This window comes from Prionailurus bengalensis, chromosome E2 (genome assembly GCF_016509475.1).
Source record: "Prionailurus bengalensis isolate Pbe53 chromosome E2, Fcat_Pben_1.1_paternal_pri, whole genome shotgun sequence".
NCBI classification, from domain to species: Eukaryota; Metazoa; Chordata; class Mammalia; order Carnivora; family Felidae; genus Prionailurus; species Prionailurus bengalensis.
Window position 1 is genome coordinate 58,126,303 of NC_057352.1, and position 20,382 is coordinate 58,146,684.

At 50.1% G+C, this 20,382-nt stretch overlaps 1 protein-coding gene across 1 annotated transcript in view; it reads left to right on the forward strand.

Moving 5' to 3' along the window:
- USP10 (ubiquitin specific peptidase 10) overlaps positions 1–20,382 on the forward strand; it is a 69,102-nt gene that overhangs the window by 35,157 nt on the left and 13,563 nt on the right. Inside the window, exons 3-8 of the mRNA XM_043599792.1 lie at positions 1,263–1,323; positions 5,609–6,649; positions 16,794–16,885; positions 17,415–17,524; positions 17,937–17,992; positions 18,256–18,359. Coding sequence (XP_043455727.1) covers positions 1,263–1,323; positions 5,609–6,649; positions 16,794–16,885; positions 17,415–17,524; positions 17,937–17,992; positions 18,256–18,359 — 1,464 coding nt within the window. The remainder of the gene's footprint in view (positions 1–1,262; positions 1,324–5,608; positions 6,650–16,793; positions 16,886–17,414; positions 17,525–17,936; positions 17,993–18,255; positions 18,360–20,382) is intronic.

Genomic DNA, 20,382 nt, shown 5'->3' on the forward strand with positions numbered 1-20,382 from the left:
AGTGTTCACTTCCTTTTGTTTTTAAAAAATTTTTTTAACCTTTATTGATTTTTGAGAGAGAGAGAGAGAGAGAGAGAGAGAGAGAGAGCATGAACGGGGGAGGTTCAGAGAGAGAGGGAGACACAGAATCCAAAACAGGCTCCAGGCTCTGAGCTGTCAGCACAGAGCCCGACGTGGGGCTTGAACTCACGGACTGCGAGATCATGACCTGAGCCCAAGTCAGCCGCTTAACCGACGGAGCCACCCAGGCGCCCCTGTTCAGTTCCTTTGAACTGCTCTTTGTTTCCTTAGGTTCTCTGGGGGAGAGAACTTGGTTACTTGGAGTGATAAGTGTTTGTCTCTGTGATTATTGAGTCGACTTGCTGAGAGTTAATTGGAGAAATCAGCCGAGGAAGCCACTCATGCAGCAGTTCTCAGACATTGGCGGGCGTGACAGTCCCGGGGCCCGTCCGGGAAGCCTGGGCGCTGCGGGGGGACATGCTTGGAGAAGGGCTGTGTTAGGGTGTCGTTGCTTTGCTCTTCTGTTCTTTCTTCAGGTCCACTTGCCTTAGCCCTTCCGTCCTAAGCATTCTTACCCGAATGTGTCCGTTTGAAACATTTCCAAGTCTTAAATGCTATGGAGTAGCTAGGAAGAAGAAAAATTGGGGACATTCATAACACTACCTTCCTGCTTTTTACAAAGAGGTCAGATACTTGCTGTTTTGCATTCTCTCTCCTAAACAAGGAATGTTTTTTCCAGCCTTTAATTCAGCTATTTAAGGCTCTGTGTCAAAAAGGAGCCGTGATTCTCAGACTTCTCTGTGGGCTCTCGGCACTCTGCCCGTGGGCCTGGTCCTGGCCTCCACTGGCCGTGCTGACGCCTGTGAGGTGAACCTGAAACGCCGACGGGCAGTACGGGTCATCTTTGTCGGGGGCCCGGGACAAGTGGCCGCGGTACCTGTGGGCCGCCTGACGTCCTGTGAGACGGGGGTGTTTGTCGTAGCATTGTATCGTAGTTGATTCACGTGTCCGTTGGAGTCCGTTATTATTATTTTGCCTCATTTTTGGATCTTAATGGCAATATTTAAAAGCATTCCTGTGGTATTTTTTTCTCAAATGAAGGTGATTTAATTTTACTGTCAGTGTATGTTATTGTGGTAAACAAATGTCACGAGAAGTTAAACGGATAAAGAGTTTTAACGAAGTGTTGCTTTAACGAAGAAACATGTGTTGGGTGTTAACATGTTGTTGAATTAAAATTTGTTTTCCAATTCCCTGTGCAGCTTCCTCCCTACAATGGAACAGTTCTGTGTGGCACACAAGCTCCCGATGAACTACCCGATGGTAAGCTGGTCTCTCCTCTACCCCCCGGACATGTGTGCTGGCCCTGTGTGCTGGGGCGGGGTGGGGGGGGGGGCCTGGAAGCCACGTTTCCTGCTCGTTCCTACTTTTCCAGTAAACATTGCCTTACTGCTCAGTGTTTTTGCTGTAAGCTATAGCATATTTGATCACTGCACCGTTTTGACTGAGGAGTTAAGTGTCTTCTGGGCTTCAGAGTATCAGATGTTCCAGGTTTAGCGAAGGAGTTGCTTGTTCGAGTCTGTTTTTCTCTTCACCGTTCTTAGCGGCACAGGTAGGTTTTTCACGGCCAGTGCTTTCTGAGAAACTTCTCCGCGGGCTTCCTCCTGGTTGGGGAGGCTGCCGGGCCGCAGCTGCCGCCTCCCCGAGAGTGGGCGCAGAGCCGATTCCCGGAGACGGTGCCCGCTGAGATGCAGTGACTTTGTGTTGTCGAAGGCTGCGGGGTTTAAGGAGTGGCGGGTGGTTCGGTTACCACGGGCTGCCGTCACCGCGTGGGTCGGGTCCGTGTGGACCGTGTTCAGTCTGGATCATTAAGGTCCCTCGCTGGCCTCGGAGAAGCGAACGCTGACCCTTTCCTTGGAGAGCCAGGGATCCGGTTCCGTGCTTCGTTAGCACGGGCTCTTAATTATAATCTAGACATGTGCTTTGAAGAGACTGTCTGGACTTTGTGCCCGGTAAAATCAGAGAGAGCCTGTGTCTCACGTTAGCAGCTGAGAAGCCGGCGTCTCGGAGATGGCGAGGGGAAGGGCAGTTCTGGTGGCGGCTCAGGACGGGACGGAGTGAAGTGAGTTGGAGGGAGCCGGCCCCCCTGCCTGCCGCCCAGCCTCCAGGGCGGCTGTTGCCCGAGTCCGCTGGATTGCAGTCTGTCTCCGTGTATTCTGCACGTCGTAAGCATGCTGCAGGTGTCTCCTCAGTGCTTTAAAACGTCTCGTTCTTTTCCCTTTCATGTTACTCCTTTTATTCTTGCCCAGTGAACGGCCTCACCACCCGCCCAAGGGGCGCAGGCTGGAGACGGGAGGCCCTGCCAGCTCTTCCCAGCGTCCAGCTCTCTCCTTCCCTTTCTCGCGCCGTACCCGCCTCCCAGGCTGTTCTCTCTTCAGTTACTGCTTCTTGTCCCCTGTTCTCCATTGTCTCAAGTCCGCCTTTTAATCTGCTGAAAACACAGCTGGGACCTTGCCACCTGCTCGTGCTGTTAGAGACCGGCCAGCTTAAAGGCCCCTTTTTCTCTGAGGCCTTTTCTGTTCTCTCGCGTTTCCATGACGTCTGTTTCTCTTACAGTGCTTGTCCCACTGTCCAGTGACGAGTCCGCCCCCCTTTCCGGGCTGAGTGCAGCCGTGGCGGCAGGGATCGTAGTCGTCCACGTCTGTGTGCTCAGCAGCTGCACGGTGTTGTATCTGGAATGTTGTCAACCCCCAGTATGGTTTTGGATGAATGATTTAGGATGACGTCCTCTGCCTCCCACCGTAGGCGGCTGCAGCGGGCTCTTTGCGGGGGCTCATCACGGCGTGCCTTTCCTGCCTCTCCTTTCCTTCAGTCACTTCCCACAGCTGGAAATAGTGTGCGCCCCCCCCCCCCCCCCCCCCGCTCCCAGCCAGCTGTCCTGCCTCTTCCGCGGACGCCTCTGTAGCTTCTCACTGAAATTGGCGCTCTTTCCTGTATCTGGAAGCATTCTCTCTAAACCGTTGAGGCCTTGTCTTGCCCTCCCTCCGTACTGTCAGCTTCAGTGCGAGGTGTTTGTCTGCAGGTAAATGTAACTCCCTGGGGCAGGGACTCTGCCTAACTCATCACTCAACCGTCTGTGATAATAGTAAGCACTTTGCACGTGGCTGGCTGCTCTATTAATTGGAGAAATGAGCTGAGCAAGCCACTTAAGCAGCAGTTCTTAGACAGTGGCGGGCACGACAACCTGTAGGGGCCCCTGAGCATTGCAGACCACGGGGCGCGTTCAGGAACCCAGGGCGCTGCAGGGAGCACGCTTGGCAAAACGCTGCTAGGATGTCATTGTTTTGCTTGAGCTGCTTTCCTCCCCCAACCACCCACTGCCTGTATAGCCTGAGCGCTGAGCGGTCCCCAGTCACCCACTGCTTCGACTGTGTTGTGTAAAGCCTGGCTTCACGGGCTTCCACCGGTCCGTCGGCCCGCACCGACTGGCTTCTCCTGACTCCTCTGCCGTGTGGGGCAGTGCGCACGCGTGTCCGTGATGTGTGTTCTGGCGAAGAGGAGGAGCTGTTCCGGGTAGGACTCTGCCTTCCAGTGATGCAGTCAGACCCTAGACAGGATCATGTTTTCACAGTGGCCGTAGCGTAGTGAAATGATTCCATTAATGTCATATCATGTTCTAGGATGTTCTGTGATACGATAAGATTAAGGAAATGTCATATCGTGTTCCAGAATATTCTGGGACACGATAAGATCAAGGATTGAGATGTGGAAGGCACTGTGCCTGTTGGAGTTAAAATCTTGCACAGACTGCCTGACACAGCGCATGCTAATTTATAATCAGATGTCACAATACACACCAGTGTCCCCAGGGTAGCCTCCCTGTGTGGCGTGCTCTTCATTTCCTCAGATACATCCGTGTCAGTCCACGCAGCGGCATTGTGCCCTCGCAGCACCGCGGAGTAGGGGATGCCTGGAAGCAGAGTGGACGGTCTACTTCTAGGCATGATGGTGGAGAAGTTCACTTGTCTTTAGTGATTCTTTTCAAAATAAGGAAACAAAAACTCGGTGTTCAAGGACCAAAGGATTCAAGTGGTCATGGTGGTGGCTTTATGTGGAAATGTGCTGTTAGGTGTAACCATCACTAGTATTCCTTTTTCAGGAACTTTCTGGTGTTGGGCAGGTGTTCGCCCCTCCTGCCCCCCAGGTGTGATCACTAAACGGATGAAGAATTAGACTGTTGACACCCCTGCCCTCCAGTAACTTGCACGTAATTGCCGCCTCCTGGGGGCTGCTTTTTAAAAGACTTCCGAGGTGAAACATAGGTTATTTCTAATAGAGCACAGTTCTTCTGGCCTATAGGGTGGGTTTTTTTGAAATACAAGTTTTGAGAAGTTGACTTCTTAGGCTAGACTCGGAGAAATCCTCAGTTAGGCGTTAAAGATGAGTTAGAAGGCATGTGGCCTTTCCTTAACTTCAGAATTTAGAACTGTTGCGTCAGATAGAATCGACACTGATGCTTGATGTCTGTTGAAAGCTGCAGTTGATTCTAAAACTGAACGTAATTTCAGAAATGTAAACTATGAAAAAAATGTACCTTTCGGAATGGTGGCACGTGTAGATTGTTGTCCGTTGGCAGGAAGTAGTGAAAGGTCCCAAAGAGGTTTCTAAGAGTGTGCAGTCCTAACTGTCTTGGGGTATTTTTGGAAGTATCTTCTTCACCCGTGGAGTTCATCCATTATGAATTCATTTAGTGCACATTTACATGCATTCATGCAAAGCCATTTTCAGACTTCAGTTAAGGTTGTCATCGGAGGAGATCAGGAGATGGGTGATTGTTTTGTTATTTTATTTTTTTAATGTTTATTCATTTTTTGGGAGAGAGAGACAGAGCATGAGCAGGGAAGGGGCAGAGAGAGAGGGAGACACAGAATCCGAAGCAGGCTCCAGGCTCTGAGCTGTCAGTATGGAGCCCATTGTGGGGCTTGAACTCACAAACTGCGAGATCATGACCTGAGCCGAAGTCACATGCTTAACCGACCGAGCCACCCAGGCGCCCCGAGGAGACGGGTAATTGTAAGGAGCACCTCTGAAGTGTGCTTTTATGTAGAGGATTAATTCTAGTGTAGTTTATGTTTTCTGAATTATTAAATTACACCAGTTAGAGAAGTCATAAATACAGCAATGACTTCAAGTCCCTTAGTTAGTTGTCATGATTTTTTTTTTTTTAATTAAGTTGTCCAAAATACATATACCCCAGAAAGCAAGCCAATGAAGTCATATTTCACTGAGGGGTGTTTTTAGACAGGCAAAATATTACTTGCCTTCTCTTATAATCTCATTTAAATTTCTGCCTTCTGGAAGTCTCCCGTGGCCACCCTGAAAGTGGAAAATAAATACAGGCTTCTGTTTTTCATATCTCTAAATTAAATAAAATTTCATAGTTATTTATTTTCAGCAGATTTTTTGGCACAGAAATAAAATGTCATAGCTTTGTTAATTAGAAGAAGACTTTAAGGGTTCAGTTTCAAAAAGAAAATAATTTTTGAGACGTCTGTAAGCCGTGTTCTCAACTAATGGGATATTCGCTGACCCTTGTCTTTCTAAACAGGACAAGAATATCAGAGAATTGAGTTTGGTGTTAATGAAGTAATTGAACCTAACGACACTTTGCCGAGAACTCCCAACTACAGTATTTCAAGCACATTGAATCCTCAGGCCCCTGAATTTATCCTCAGTTGCACAACTTCCAAAAAGATCCCTGATGACGTAGATAAAGAAGCAGCCTACAGCTCCGTGGACTGCCAGTACCCAGGCTCTGCCCTTGCTCTGGCCGGCAGCTCTAGCGTGGAGGTGGAAGTTCTAGAAAACGACGGTGTCGCGGGTGGTCTCGGACAGAGGGAGCGTAAAAAGAAGAAAAAACGTCCACCAGGATATTACAGTTACTTGAAAGATGGCGGTGAGGGGAGTATTCCCACAGACGCCCTGGTCAATGGCCACGCCAACCCAGCGGTTCCGAACAGCGTAGGCTCAGAGGACGTGGAGTTAGCGGGCGCGGCGCCCCCATCGGGGACACCCAGGACTTGCGGCAGCCCTCAGGGTTCCACGGACTTCGTCAGCGACGCTGTGTCCGGCGGGCCTTTCCCTGGAGCCCTCGACGGCGATGCGAGGACTGCAGGGCAGCCCGGGAGCTGCCACGGGGCTGACTTGGAACAGTCCTGCCTCCCCGCAGAGGCCGGCAGGGACAGCCTGTTGAGGACAGCGGTGGCTCAGCCTTACACGGGGACTCACACTACTGAAAACCTTGCCGTTGCTAATGGACAAATACTTGAATCCTCGGGCGAGGGCTCAGCTGCCAATGGGGTCGAGTTGCACACTGTGGAAAGCCCGGACTCGGACGCTGCTAAAGCCGAGAGCGCTGCCCCTGCTGCCGATGCCCCGGCCTCTGTGGCGGGCACCGCTCCCGCCAGCCAGCCTAAGTCGTGGGCCAGTCTTTTTCATGATTCTAAGCCCTCTTCCTCCTCGCCCGTGGCTTCCGTGGAAACTAAGTATTCCCCTCCCGCCACGTCCCCCCTGGTCTCTGAAAAGCAGGTCGAAGTCAAAGAAGGGCTTGTTCCAGTTTCAGAGGATCCCGTAGCCATAAAGATTGCAGGTATAGTTCAAAAGACACAGGTGGAGAGTGGAGAGTGGAGATGGGAGCAGGGCTCCTTCGCTCCGGGTGAGGAACTTTGAGGCTCTCTGGGCTGACGGTTACCCGCGGCAGCAGGCCCTGACCTGTGTGTTACTAGGAATTTCTCGAGAATGGCCATGCCTTAATGGTTAGCTGTGTAGACGTAAAAGGATATCTAAGCACAGTGCCAGGGGCGGGGGTGGGGGGTGCTCATACCTTTGTGTTAAGTGAACAGTCCGTGTCCATCACCAGTCCTTTTCTGCTGACGGGTTACATTTCCACTTTCTTGCCTTTTGATCCAGTACTTCTCCATCGTGTGAGTGAATGGACGTGTACGTGTGTCACAGCTCTTGCACACCTTTGCGGTGGAATCCTGGATGTGGACTGAACTTTGCACTGTTTCTGTTCTATTCTTTCTTAGGATATTAGAAAGCATTTGGGGTTTTTTCTTTCTTTAAATTTTTTTAATGTTTATTATTTTTGAGAGAGGGAGAGAGACAGAGCACGAGGGGGGTGGGGGGCAGAGAGAGAGAGAGAGAGAGACAGACATAGAATCCAAAGCAGGCTCCAGGCTCTGAGCTGTCAGCACAGAGCCTGACATGGGGGTTGAACCCACGAACGAACTGTGAGATCACGACCTGAGCCAAAGTCGGCTGCTCAACTGCCTGAGCCGCCCAGGCACCCTGGCGGGGTGGTTTTCTTTTGTCGTCTGTTTTGGATTGAGGACATGGATTTTAGTTCGTTGTAGCACATGAGGGTCAGCTCTTGACAGGAAAAGAAAAACTGCAGTAATTTGGGACAAAGTTGATGATTTTTTTTTTTTGAGGGTTCAGGCTCAAAGGGCGAATTTACTAAGAATCAGAAATGCAGGGGCTGTCTATGTTTATACATAGCTAAGAAGCCAACGTATTTCTTCAGGTTTCTCTGTCCTGAGAAGTTCAGTCGCCAGCTCTTCAGGGTCTCGTCCCGCTAGCGGAGTTAAAAAAGGCTGTCTCGGGGCGCCTGGGTGGCTCAGTCAGTTGAGCATCAGACTTCGGCTCAGGTCATGATCTCGCAGTTTGTGAGTACGAGCCCCGCGTCAGGCTCTGCTGAGAGCTTGGAGCCTGGAGCCTGCTTCGGATGCTGTGTCTCCCTCTGTCTCTGCTTCTCTCCCACTTGCGCTCTGTCTCTCAAAAATGAATAAACTTAAAAAAAAAAGATACTTTATTATTTTGAGACTTTTTATTGAGTCTTAGAAACAGAGACTTAGAAATTGCTGCTTAGAAATATAGAAAGTAGTTTTGAGTATTGCTTCCTGTAAAACAGAGCAGCGGTAGCAGCGACACTAAACTCCTGGGACCACACACAGCTTAGGCAAAGTGGTATTGTTTGCAATTTCTTCCTCTTTGTTATAGGCTCCTGTGTAGACGTTTACTTTGTAAGACGGTGAAATAAATTCAGTTTGTTACGAGTAAGATCACTGCCACAGACTTCGCTTGAATGGGCAGGTTTTTAAGCGTAGGCCCACTTATTTTAAGCGGCATTTAACTGAGAGAGACTCTAGTTCCATTAAAAGATCTGTTGATGATGGTTATCCCAGAATTAGAAGTAGCATTAGCATCTAACTGGTTCTACTAAGAGAGTAATTTTTATGTTGATTATTGTATTTATTAACTTTTGGTCAACAGGGAGAGGGAAATAGTTCAGATATGAAGTTTTTTCTGTTTTGAATTCTTAGAATAATATCAGTATCCACATTTGATTTTTTTTTTTTTTTTTTTTTTTTTAAATCCCAAGTTCATTTAGTTTGGATGTCCACATTTCAGGATCCTCTGCCCTGTCATTAAGTCTGTGGTTAATAAATGCCAACTAATTTTTGTGTAACCACCAATGAGATACAAATTAGGAAGATAAACCAACTGTAAACGATAAGAACACCGCATAAGGCATTTTGACCCGAAATACAGCCCGCTCTCGACTACTTGCACGTGTTGATCCGTTATGTTAGTGGGTTCTGCTCTCACCTTCTTGGTGTAGGTTGTCCACGTTCTGTTGCATTGGTGGGAACTCAAGTAGAAACTCTTACTGCAGGAGTTGGAAGGGAAGAGCACTTGGGCTGACCCCCAGAGTGCTTTCCTCCAGCCTGCAGGGAGCAGGGGCCTGCATGGGCTTGGGGGCGGGTTCTGTGGCAGTACCTGCTTGTTGCAATCTGAGAGGGGATATTTGCCACTTTTCAGTAGTAACAGCTGAACCAGGAGGTGAGGAAAAGAAACTTGAAAATCTTAGCTTGTGTTTGAAAGTGGTTACCAAGCCGTAGACCTGTCCACGTTTAAGAGTAAGTGTGGGGGACACACAGGTGGTACAGAGATTCCCTGTGTGTTGTGACGAATGTTTCACTTTTCTGGCCTTTTGCTAAAAAACGTTTATCATATCCGATGCTTTCGAGTCACAAATAGAGCTGTTTTGTATTTGATGTTCGGCTTTTAAAATCGTGCCTCGGTGTATCTTGTCTCAAAGGAGTGTAAATAATGGTGGGCAAGGAGAGGGACTAGGCTGAAACCCAAATAAAATGAATTAAAATTCCAGGGGGAAAGAGCGAAGTAAACTGAGGTCCTTGACAGCTCTAAAAATACGCCTGTCTGGTGAAGAAATTGAAGTCCCTAATGCTACCGTTTATTATGAGTTTTAGTCAAAACCTATTAATGTATGGAATCGCACAGTGGTTTTATACCTAAAATTTGTTCCTGGAGACAGCAGCAGAATCATTACAAGTTGGATCTGCTCAGAAAAATGAATTCCTGTGTCTGTATTTATTTCAAATATGTAAACAAGTACATACCTTGTGATCGATCATTTTGGTGGCTTATAAGCCAGATTTATTTATACTTCCCTTTTCCTAGGGGAATGGTTTCTTTCTTTTTTTTTTTTTTAATTTTTTTTTCAACGTTTATTTATTTTTGGGACAGAGAGAGACAGAGCATGAACGGGGGAGGGGCAGAGAGAGAGGGAGACACAGAATCGGAAACAAGCTCCAGGCTTTGAGCCATCAGCCCAGAGCCCAACGCGGGGCTCGAACTCACGGACCGCGAGATCGTGACCTGGCTGAAGTCGGACGCTTAACCGACTGTGCCACCCAGGCGCCCCATAGGGGAATGATTTCTTAAATATTTTGTATTTCCTCTTCAGCTTTTCCAGAGCAGCGGAGGTAGTGATAATGTAGCCTGATGTAGCTGAAAAGGTACCAGCACCGGTTTGTAGGAGTCATGCTTGTGGATGGAGCGTTCGGTCCCTGTCTGATTCACTGTGTTTATGGTCCTGCTGGTATTTGGGCCGCGTCTCTCTCTTACGGAACTAAATCGAGACCCCCCTCCACTTAACTTACAGAGCGTGTGTTGGTCTATGCGGCCAACGGATAGTGGTACGTTTTGGTCACTTTGCTGTCCTGCTCCTGATCTGGTAACCCAAGAGGGCTTGTGTCCTTCCAAAGCGGTGCGATGAGGGAAAGGGAAACACTTACCGGATGCTCTGGACAGTTGAGGAAGGCGACAGAAAAAGCAGGTCAGCGTCAGAATGTTGGTTACCGGCCGGTTACTGGGCCTTAAGAATCCAGGAAAGTTCTCTGCCCTGCATTTTCACAGATTTTAAAAGGTACCGTGACCTCTGAATCCTAATTGTAGGAAAACAAAATTTGATGCCTAAAATACATACAAAAAGAATCCTGCTTTATACTGACTTAAAAGTTTACAGTGCAAGTGTTGCCTCCAGGTTTGTAAATCATTTCATTGGAATGATTTGTGGCAGTTTAAGTGAGCCGCTGTGTATGTCTTCAAATACAAGAAAGGCTGTTAACCACTCAGTTTTTCCGTGTGTCAGCAGATTTCATAAGAAAGTTAATTTTAATTCAGCCATTTAATGTTTAAGCTGGTACAGAAGCGAAGGCACTTCGGACCTTGTATGTGGTATGGATCATTCTGGCATTCTGTGCCATTCTAGTCAGCGTTGCGTGGGGCAGTCCCCCAGCCCAGTGCGAAGGGTGGATTGAGGAGGCCAGCTTCCTACAGCCGCTGTCTGGGTGGATCTGAGTAGTAAATTACACTGACAATAATGAACTGGAAGGAAGGCCTCCGGGGAGGTTTGTTGTTCCAGTTAACTTGTGATTATTTGCCTTAAAAGGTGAAATAGAGAACCAACAGTGATGACTTTGGGTTCACAGGTCCCACCTCAAGTTTCAGCCTCAGGAAGTACCCTGCCTTTTGTCCTTTGGCTCCGCCCTTCCTGGTTTTAATTCTTTTGACCTCAGAAATTGTTAGAGTGCTTATTGGACTTCAGGATAGGAATACAATAGCGAATGGAATTGGTGATGTTATGAAAGAAACTGAACTAAATGCAGCCGAGAGTTAGGCCAAAGCCAGATTCCTACTGGCTTGTCTGCAAGTCAAGAAGAATTGACTTGAGTTACAAGTGGCAGGATTCAGCAATAGTGACAGATGATCCTTGATAGGAATTAGGATCTTTGCACGCGTGTGTCGCCGGGAGGGAGAGGAGGAGCGCATCACAGGTGTCTGTCTGTGTTCCGCCCGGTTGTGGTCTTTGCAGCTGTTGAGGGGGGTGGGCCCAGTGGCAGGTGCTGCAGAACCAAACCTTTCCATCGTTTGGATGTGTGTTTCTTAAGAGAAGATGAGAAGAAATTTCATCTTTTTTTTTTTTAAGTGTATTCATTTTGAGAGAGAAAGAGAGTGAGCGGGGGAGGGGCAGAGAGAGGAGGAGAGAAAGAGAATCCCAAGCAGGCCCCGCGCCGTCGGCTCAGAGCCTGATGCGGGGCTCGAACCCACAAAACGTGAAACCACAACCTGAGCCGAGACCAAGAGTTGGACATTTAGCCCACCTAGCCGCCCAGGCGCCCCAAGGAGATATTTAATTTTAATTTTGTTACAAACTTTCATTTCTTTTTAAAATGAACTTGATGTATATTCACAAAATGTCCAAAACTTAATTTTAAGTAATTTAACTTCTTGCAGTACTGAAATTTGTTGGTTTGCTCAAAGTTTTCCATAAATTAATTTCCTTTTTCCGTGTCTTCCTGCCTACATCAGTTGTTTCTTTTCTTTTTTAAAAAAACATATGTTTTTTAATGTTTGTTAATTTTTTTTTTTATTTTTTTTTTATTTAAAAAAAATTTTTTTTTCAACGTTTATTTATTTTTGGAACAGAGAGAGACAGAGCATGAACGGGGGAGGGGCAGAGAGAGGGAGACACAGAATCGGAAACAGGCTCCAGGCTCTGAGCCATCAGCCCAGAGCCAGACGCGGGGCTCGAACTCACGGACCGCGAGATCGTGACCTGGCTGAAGTCGGACGCTTAACCGACTGCGCCACCCAGGCGCCCCTGTTTGTTAATTTTTGAGAGAGAGAGACCGAGCACGAGCAGGGGAGGGGCAGAGAGAGAGGGAGACCCAGAATTGGGAGCAGGCTCCAGGCTCCAAGCTGTCAGCACAGAGCCCGACGTGGGGCTCGAACCCACGAACAGTGAGAACATGACCCGAGCCGAAGTCGGACGCTTAACCCACCAGCCACCCAGGAGCCCCACCGTTCTTTCTCTTCTAATAAGGATTATCAGCGCCTGCCATCCTGCTAGGTGTCTCTGTAGACCCGTTGTGCTCTCGTGTCGGCACCTGTCATGGCCTTGCACGGTGCAGCCTGTCGACTCTGCCACAAGGGAGGCTGGAGTCTTCTGTTCCAGGCTGCGAAGTGAATGGAGCGGCAGAGTCAGGGTTTGAACTCTGGGTGTCTGCTCATTGTCTTCCTGGACTCGTGCCTTGAGTCTCCTTTGCAGGGGCGCCTGGAGGCTTTCTGAACGGTGTGATAGGATGACCCTCAAACTCCGCCAGGTCGTTTCTAACAAACTTGAGTGGAACCAACAACTTTAGTCTCCAGATGTTTATTTCACCCCCACGTTACCCTTAATAGTTACTTTCTGTATGCCACCTACTCTCTAGGTCAGTGAGTGATGATTGGCCTTGTCTTGAGCGTTGTCTGAAGAATAAGATACGAAAGGAACAGATGTCCGCTCTTATTAGCAGAAAGACAGCAATCGTCTGCAGAGAGGTGTGGGGCCTGAGGCCAGTAGGAGGTGTGCTGGAATCAGTGGGGATGGCAAGATCAGGCCGGGACCGAGGAGGCCAGGAAGCTCTGGTACCCACACGGGAAGGACTCAGCAGAGCAGTTAGCGGCGTGACGGGGTTGTCTGATACTAGGTGGGGGTGATGGCGCCTCCTGCCGTGGAGATACGCAGTGTGCCTTCAGGGAAGACTGCTTCCAGTCAGCCCGCCTTCGAGAGTGGTGTTTAGGCTCACTGGAAGATGCTAACGACAGAATGGTAACTTTATTTTAGCTTGGGTAAGACTTGCCACTGTAGAGAACGTTCTAGAACAGCAGTGTCATGATTAAGGAAAATGTGGAACGTCTGGAATGGTTTCTTCTCTGTATGTTCTACCATAAAGACCTTAATCGACAAATGTTTGAATATTGTACCAGAGGCTCTTGTAAAGAATGTTGAAGACTTGAAGCTAGTTCAGTACATCCTCTGGTAAATGTACTGAGTGTCTTTTTGTTCCAGATTACGTGCTTTGAGTTTTTGCCCTGTTCATTTTGTGGCTACATAGCTGTTTGGAATGTTCTGTTACTTGCAGTCATTGAGCAAACCACTAGGTGATGCTGAGAGACTTGAATTTGAGATTGTAGATGCCGAACAGTGAAACTGCTTTTTTTTTTCCCCCTCCCTTAAAAAATAAGTGAACTGAGAGCAATGGCCCGAAGCTGGCGTCGCTTCCAACGGGAAGGGTCGATGTAGAAACTAAAGGTTTCTGTCCAGCCAGTACCTGCTGCTTCCCAGATCAGTGTTGGAAAGAAGTCAGCTGATAGTCGACTTTAAATTGGGTATATTCTCTGCCTGCACAGGGCTGGAGTGTTTCAGCCTGCAGGTATGCAGATTATTCTGGGCACGTGGCTCGGTTGCAAACATAAGCAGGGGAGGAGCAGAGAGTGAGGGAGGCACCGAATCCGAGCTGTCAGCACAGAGCCCGACCTGGGGCTCGAACTCATGAACCTTGAGATCGTGACATGAGCCGAAGTTGGACGCTTCACTGACTGAGCCACCCAGGCGCCCCACACCTGTTTCCTTTTGAGCGTGGAGTTGATTTTTTTTTTTATATATTTAAGAAGATATTAATTCAAAGTACTTTTGACCGTCTGCAAACATGTTTTTGAGTCTGTTAAGGAAGTTAACATGGGAGGGAAATTTCAGATCTTCTGGTCCTTTTCTTTCCATTTTCCTTCCGTGTCTTGCTAAACAAGAATTACTGTCCCTAAGCCACCTCCCTCTTCTGTCTTTGCCCCTCCCCCCTCCCTAGAAGCCACTCCTTCCTTGCAATCCTCAAAAGAAATGGAGGCTGCTGTTTCCTTTCTTTCCCCAGCATAGCATAGTGGTGAGTCGGTCCTTCCCTGGCTCCCTCCCTCCACAGTCCTGTGAGCCCCTCAGCACCCCAGTCCTGTCTCACTCCTCAGGCAGGCTTCAGGCCGCTCTGCTCTGGCTCTCCTTCCCGGGGGCCTAGAGCCTGCTTCCGCCTCCACTGTTAATTCAAACCCCCGCGTCCTTCTAGGTTCTTCTTGGGCTGCCTCTTACATGTGGGTGGTGCTTAGGGCTCCACTCCTGACACATCACTCCTGCTGAGGATGTCTGGTGCCAGCTGCAAGCTGTGGGCCTGTGTGTGTGTGTGTGTGTGTGTGTGTGTGTGTGTAGATGTGGTACTTGCTGCTCTTGTGGGTGTGAGTGCACTGCCGACTGGTGTAATCTGGGCACCTCGTTTCCACACCTCTGAAACTGAGCTTGTGACCTCATCACTGTATGCAACAACAAGAAGCCTGCCCTGGGTGGGAGGCACCATCGCCCCGGCCGGAGACCTTGCCGTGCCAGCTGCCATTTGCTGTCCTCGGCCCCCTGCCGCCTGACGGGTTGTCCAGTCTGTGGATCTGGCCGAGCATCCCGTCTGCCGACCCGCCTTCGGTTCAGCCTACCCCGTTGTCCCCTTTTCGCTGGTCTACAAGCTCTCCTGCAGCAGGGCCACCTCTCAGCCACCTCTGTGCTTCCAGGACCTGGTGCCCGGGCGGGGCTCAGCAAACGGCAGCGTGTCATTTAGCAGAGGTCCTGGTGGTGAGAAGGCGGTTGATTCCGAGTCTTCTGGTTTGGCAGAAACAGCATTATTGTTCGTAGACGTAAAGCTGCTGTGGCAGAGACTCACAGGGGTCGTGCCTCTGCTAGAGTGTTCATCTGGGACGGATGCCCATTTGTAAATGCACAGATTTTTAATGGAATAATTATGTTAAATAATTGCCGTTCTGGGGCACACACTGACAGGTATGGACCGTCGTGATAATACGCCACAAACACACACACAGCTCTGTTTTAAGGAGGAGATCTTAAGCCTGTGGGGAAAGTGAGCCCTGAAACCTTTGTGTGAAAGGGTCGTGGCGTGGAGCCCGGTACTTGCTGAGGGGCAGTGCGGACGCGGGTGACGCGTCAGCTCAGGCCACAGCCGTGCCGGCTCCCTAACCTTCTGGGCCTCTGTTCTCTCGCCTGTGACGTGAGCAGGATAGCGGTGGCCCCCCGACGGGTGCGAGCACAGTAACGAACGGTACAGCTGAGCCCCGCGGCACAGTGTCTTGTCACACGCCCTGTCCCGTCTCTGCCGGGAGCCGTCACCTGTCGCGCGTGGCTCAGCTCTGTACCTGGCGCGGTCCTCACGGACGCCCAGCGCTGCACCCGAGGTAGGGGAGAGAGCGGAGAGCTGTGCCAGCCCAGACTAGTTGAACAGGTCTTCTGGAGCCTGTGATGCTTTCCTTTTTGTAAATGGGAAACTCATTCACTGTGCTTCGTCAGTTAGAGGGAAGAGGACATTTCCTGTCCCAGGAGGGAGGGGATAGGTGTGTGCGGACGTTAGAGCCGTGCAAATTAATTTCCTCATTTAAAGCTCAAGTCTGAGACCTGCCAGTCCAGCTGCGGTGTAGAATTAAAAAGCTTGCTTTTGTTGGATGCCTTGGGTGGGTGCTGACATCACACGTACGCTCACTCCCTTTCTCTTTTCTGGGACACGATTTAAAAGGAAGCGGTGTGGCTGCAGATCCTGGCTTTTAGGCACCGGCTGTGCCGCGTAGCTCCCGAGTGACACAGGCCGGCTGGCGGGGGGTTTAGAGACTCCGTCTCCTTCCTGGTGAAAGGGGGATGGTGCCGCTCCTCTGGATTGTTGAGGATTCAGTGCAGCCCCTTGGCGCTTGTACGTCATCGAGCGCTGGCCCGGGTAAGAGGTGTCCTTGACTTGTGGCTTCACCGGTACAAGATTCGTAACGGGACATGGGGAGGCTTTGTCTTGTTTTAAAACTTTACTGAAAAAAATTACTTAAGGCGTCTAATTGCACCACTCGAGCGTTCTGTGAAGATGGCAATCCCGTCTGTCTGCCGGCCGTAGAGAAGAGTGACGTCAGGGTGAATCTGCCGAGGGGTGTGTTCCTGCCGGGAGCCAGGGCGTTCGAGCCCACGCCTTGTGTGAGGAGTAGAACTGCGCTACGTGAGACCGCTGTCTCAGAAAGGAGTGTCGCCCCTCCCTGGACGGTGATGGGTCGCCCACCGTTGGGGTGCGTGGGGTGCCGTGGCAGTTGCTGGGGCTTCCCCCGGACGAGGCTCCCGTCTGCACTCGAACTCCTCCGTAGCTGGCGTTCGAGGGACTGTGCCGTTGGCGGGGCCTGCCTCGCTGTCAGCGTGCGGGGAGGAGCCTGTGTGTCTCAGGTCTGTTCGCTGTAACCCATGTAGTTCAGCCGTTTCTGTTTCTTGTTAAAATAGTTCTCTGCTCCCTGGTTGGATCCCCAGGAAAGGTAAACAAACCTAGTGTTTGGGGGGAGAGTATTTTTAAAAATTTTAAATCGTTGGTTATTGCACACGATATTGGGCCCCGTGAAGCTTCAACACAGTGTGCCTTTTCCTTGGATATGTACTTTCTTGAGGGGGATTTTAACGCTCCTCCAGAGTGTAGGAATTTCGTTCACTGTTATTTACTGGATGTCGTTAACTTCTTAAATATGCTTCTTCACTCTTTCAGAGTTACTGGAGAATGTGACCCTAATACATAAACCAGTGTCATTGCAACCCCGGGGGCTGATCAATAAAGGAAACTGGTGCTACATTAATGCTGTATCCTTCTCACATGCTGTCTCCAAGGCCCGCGGACCACGGCGTTCTCTTCCTCCGATGCATTTAACTTAGTGCAGCTGCCATGGGGCTTCTGCCTTCAACTTTGAATCCGAAAACTCGGTTCCTTACTTAGTCTGCCTACCTTGCTTAAAAGATAGAGTTCTTCCTGCCCCCCAAAAAGATGATTTGTTGACCGGTGAGTGACAGAATGAGGCCAGTTTTATTTTCATTAGCATGGCCTCGAGTAATAGGGTAGCGTGTCCACTTAGAGCTGGACACATTGTTGTAATTGCTACATCTTGGTCGAATCAAGTTTTTGTATGTAAACTGCTGACTGCAGAGTAAGGCCTTACATGGAAATCGCAAGGCAGTTGTCCTTACGGTTATTTGGTCGATTCCTTGAAAGTTTACATACGTAAGTCTTTCAGTGTCCTTGGCTTAGTTTTACATGCTTTGTGTTTAATGTGCCTTTCAGAAGTTTGGAGTGTCTGTTTCATTTCCTTTACGCTTCCTTACTGCCACTCCTTAGACGCTGCAGGCACTGGTCGCCTGCCCTCCAATGTATCACCTGATGAAGTTCATCCCTCTGTATTCGAAAGTGCAAAGGCCTTGTACGTCGACACCCATGATAGATAGCTTGTAAGTAAGGTGCCTCCAGATGTGTCCAGGGGCTGGGTCGTTTCGCCTCTGATAATTCAAATTCAAATAGTTTAGCAACGTTCTTACTTCCTTGCAGACGAGTCCTTTAATTTTTTAATTTTTTAAAATTCACTGTTTGTGTTTTTATGTGGAAGCTAACCAGAAATGCAATTGGAGTACTGCCTGTGTTCCTCAGATTTGTTTATGTCAGTTTAGTGCCTGCCAGTGTGTGTCCCTGAAGATCTTCCGGAAGTTATGTAGAAAAGGTGGAAGAACCACTTACCGCTCTGGCATCAGTTGCCAAAAACTTGCCACCTTCATACTGACTGATATTCTGAGTAGCCATCGAGAGTCTCTAGTGAAAGGATGTCTTTTACAAAAATGTACTAAACTTTTTCTCCCCCATGTTTAGTGTTCGGCTAATGAATGAGTTTACTAATATGCCAGTACCTCCAAAACCCAGACAAGGTGAGTAGCGGTGAGGCCTCCTGATGCCATTGTGTACGGACGGCTGGGGAGGCAGGTGGCTAAATTTCATACGTTCGGTCTTGTCGCAAAGAAAAGGTTTTTAAAATAACCGGCGCTACACCTGTGCTGTTCTCAGCGTCGCGTGGGGGGCGGGGAGGGGGCGGGGCGGGGCTGTGAGGGGGCGGGGTGCCCCGGTGATGTTGCCTTTCATCGTGTTAAGACTCTGTTTCAGTGACGAGAATCTGTGTCCTGTTCCGTTGCAGCTCTTGGGGATAAAATCGTGAGGGATATCCGCCCTGGAGCTGCTTTTGAACCTACGTACATTTACAGACTCCTGACGGTGATCAAGTCGAGCCTGTCTGAAAAGGTTTGGCCCTGCTCGCGCGTAGCTCCGGTCCCTGCTTGTTCAGTGCTCGCCCTGCACTTGCATTGCTGCCATTTGGTGGGTGTTCGGTAGATCTAGGCTTGTTGTGGAGTCAGTTGCTTGAATGAAATTTAAAAATACGACGATCGTCCTCGTAACCAGAGGCAGGGCGTGCATCACTTACTGGGCACCGAGCACCCTTGTAAGTTTTTTCCGTACCTTAGCCGACCTCGCCCCCTGCGGTCCTCTCGTTGTTACATTTGAGAAAAGGGCGATCCTTTTCCAAGGCCACATAGCTCGTAAATGCAGCGCCTGGCATCACGGCCAGCTCCTTGACCGCCGCACGGCCTTTCACGTGGAGCGTGGTCCTGGGGCCCGGAACCGTGGCGGCATTCGGGAGAGCTGCGTCTCCGTCACACTCACACGGCTCCTTGACTCTCTTAGCTGCATCTTTTGTCACACACTTTGCTACTAAAGGCGTGGGACCAGGGGCCAAGGGGGTCTCGCGTAGGGCGCCGACAGCTGTCGAGAGTGAATTGCATACCCTTTCTGCAAAGTTAACTGGAGCCTTTCTTTCCTCCCTGACAGTCTGTGATGAGTCCATACAAGCAATTGAAATGATACTTATGGGGATTATTTAGAGAGAAAAACCATCCCCCCCAAAATTCCATTAAAGCTAAGTAAAGTGTGTTGAAGCGCCATTGTTTTGCGGAGGGTGAGTGGCTGGGGTGGCGAAGGCGCGAACTGTGCCTCTCCGCCTTCAGTTGGAGATTGACGTTTCCAGGGTGGCGGGAATGTACGGAATGTTGGGAATGCAGAAGCAGATTATGCTGCACCCTCTGCCCGCAGACAGCTCACCGTCCGGTAGGGGAATTAGATATTCAATCTAAGGAAACAGCAAAGAAGTCCTAAGATAGATGCAAATGCAGATGCTTGAGAAGCCGAGGCGGGCCACCCGGTTCAGGTGGCGGTTCAGGTGGCGGCCCAGGAAAAGCAGTGAAGTTCAGGGGCGTCCCGTGGCCAAGCCCCACTGACATCCGGCTCCGAGGTTATGTTCGTGGACGGAAGTATCTTTTGAAGTTAGGTGCATCCTGGCTGTGTTGGGTCCCCCGTGCCACCCTCAGGCTTGGTGGTCCGACAGAAGGGCTGTGAGTCACAGCCGTTATCGGAAGGACTCAGAAGCCGTTATCCTCACAATCGGGTTAGGACAGCACGAGGACACAAGGCAAGACGAGACGTCCGGTGTGCGGGAAACCTGGAGACTCGCGTCCTGGTGCGTCACAGAGAACGCGCTTCGTTCCTCGGCGTCAGAGTGCGACAGCACGTGGAAAGATGCCGTCTGCTAGGGAAGCACATTGGAGACTCCGTGCCCGGGGTCCCCAGGCGTCCTCTGCCCGGCGCAGACCAGAATTCCACACCTGCACAAGGAAAGCGGGTGTGCAGCGTAAACCATGTTTTACGATTCAGGCACGTTCCCTTGTCAGTTCTTGGAGCGGGGGGACCCTCCCCAAATCCCACTTCCCAGATGCCAACCAGGGAGCGACCCGACCCGGCAAGCGGCCCTTCCCGAGAACGTCAGGCCTGCCGCGTTGACCCTTGTGCCTCCGAGCCGTGCCGGTTTCCGCCCTTTGCCGCGCACACAGAGCGTGCTCCACGCCCAACGGCTGCCGTCCGTTTGGAGTCCTGTTTGGAGCGGGTACGCCAGAGGCTGAAAGAAGGGTCGGAAATCCTCGGTCCCTGCGGTCCTTCTCCAAAGAAGGAAATACGAACTCATCCTGAGATCACAAAACAGATACCTGGCTGTCGCGTGACTCGTCTGGAGATGAATTTGCTGATGTGTGTGCGTAAAAAAAAAACCGTCAGCGGAGCCTTTGAATCAGGAGAGATTTTCACGTGTGATTTGGGTCCTTTCCCCTGTAGTTGCCCATCGTTGCCAACGGGAGGACCGCCCGGGCTCCCCTTCACAGCCACAGTGTGACCTTTGGCCCCTGGGGTTGTGAGACGAGGGGGCCCTCGTGTCTAGTGC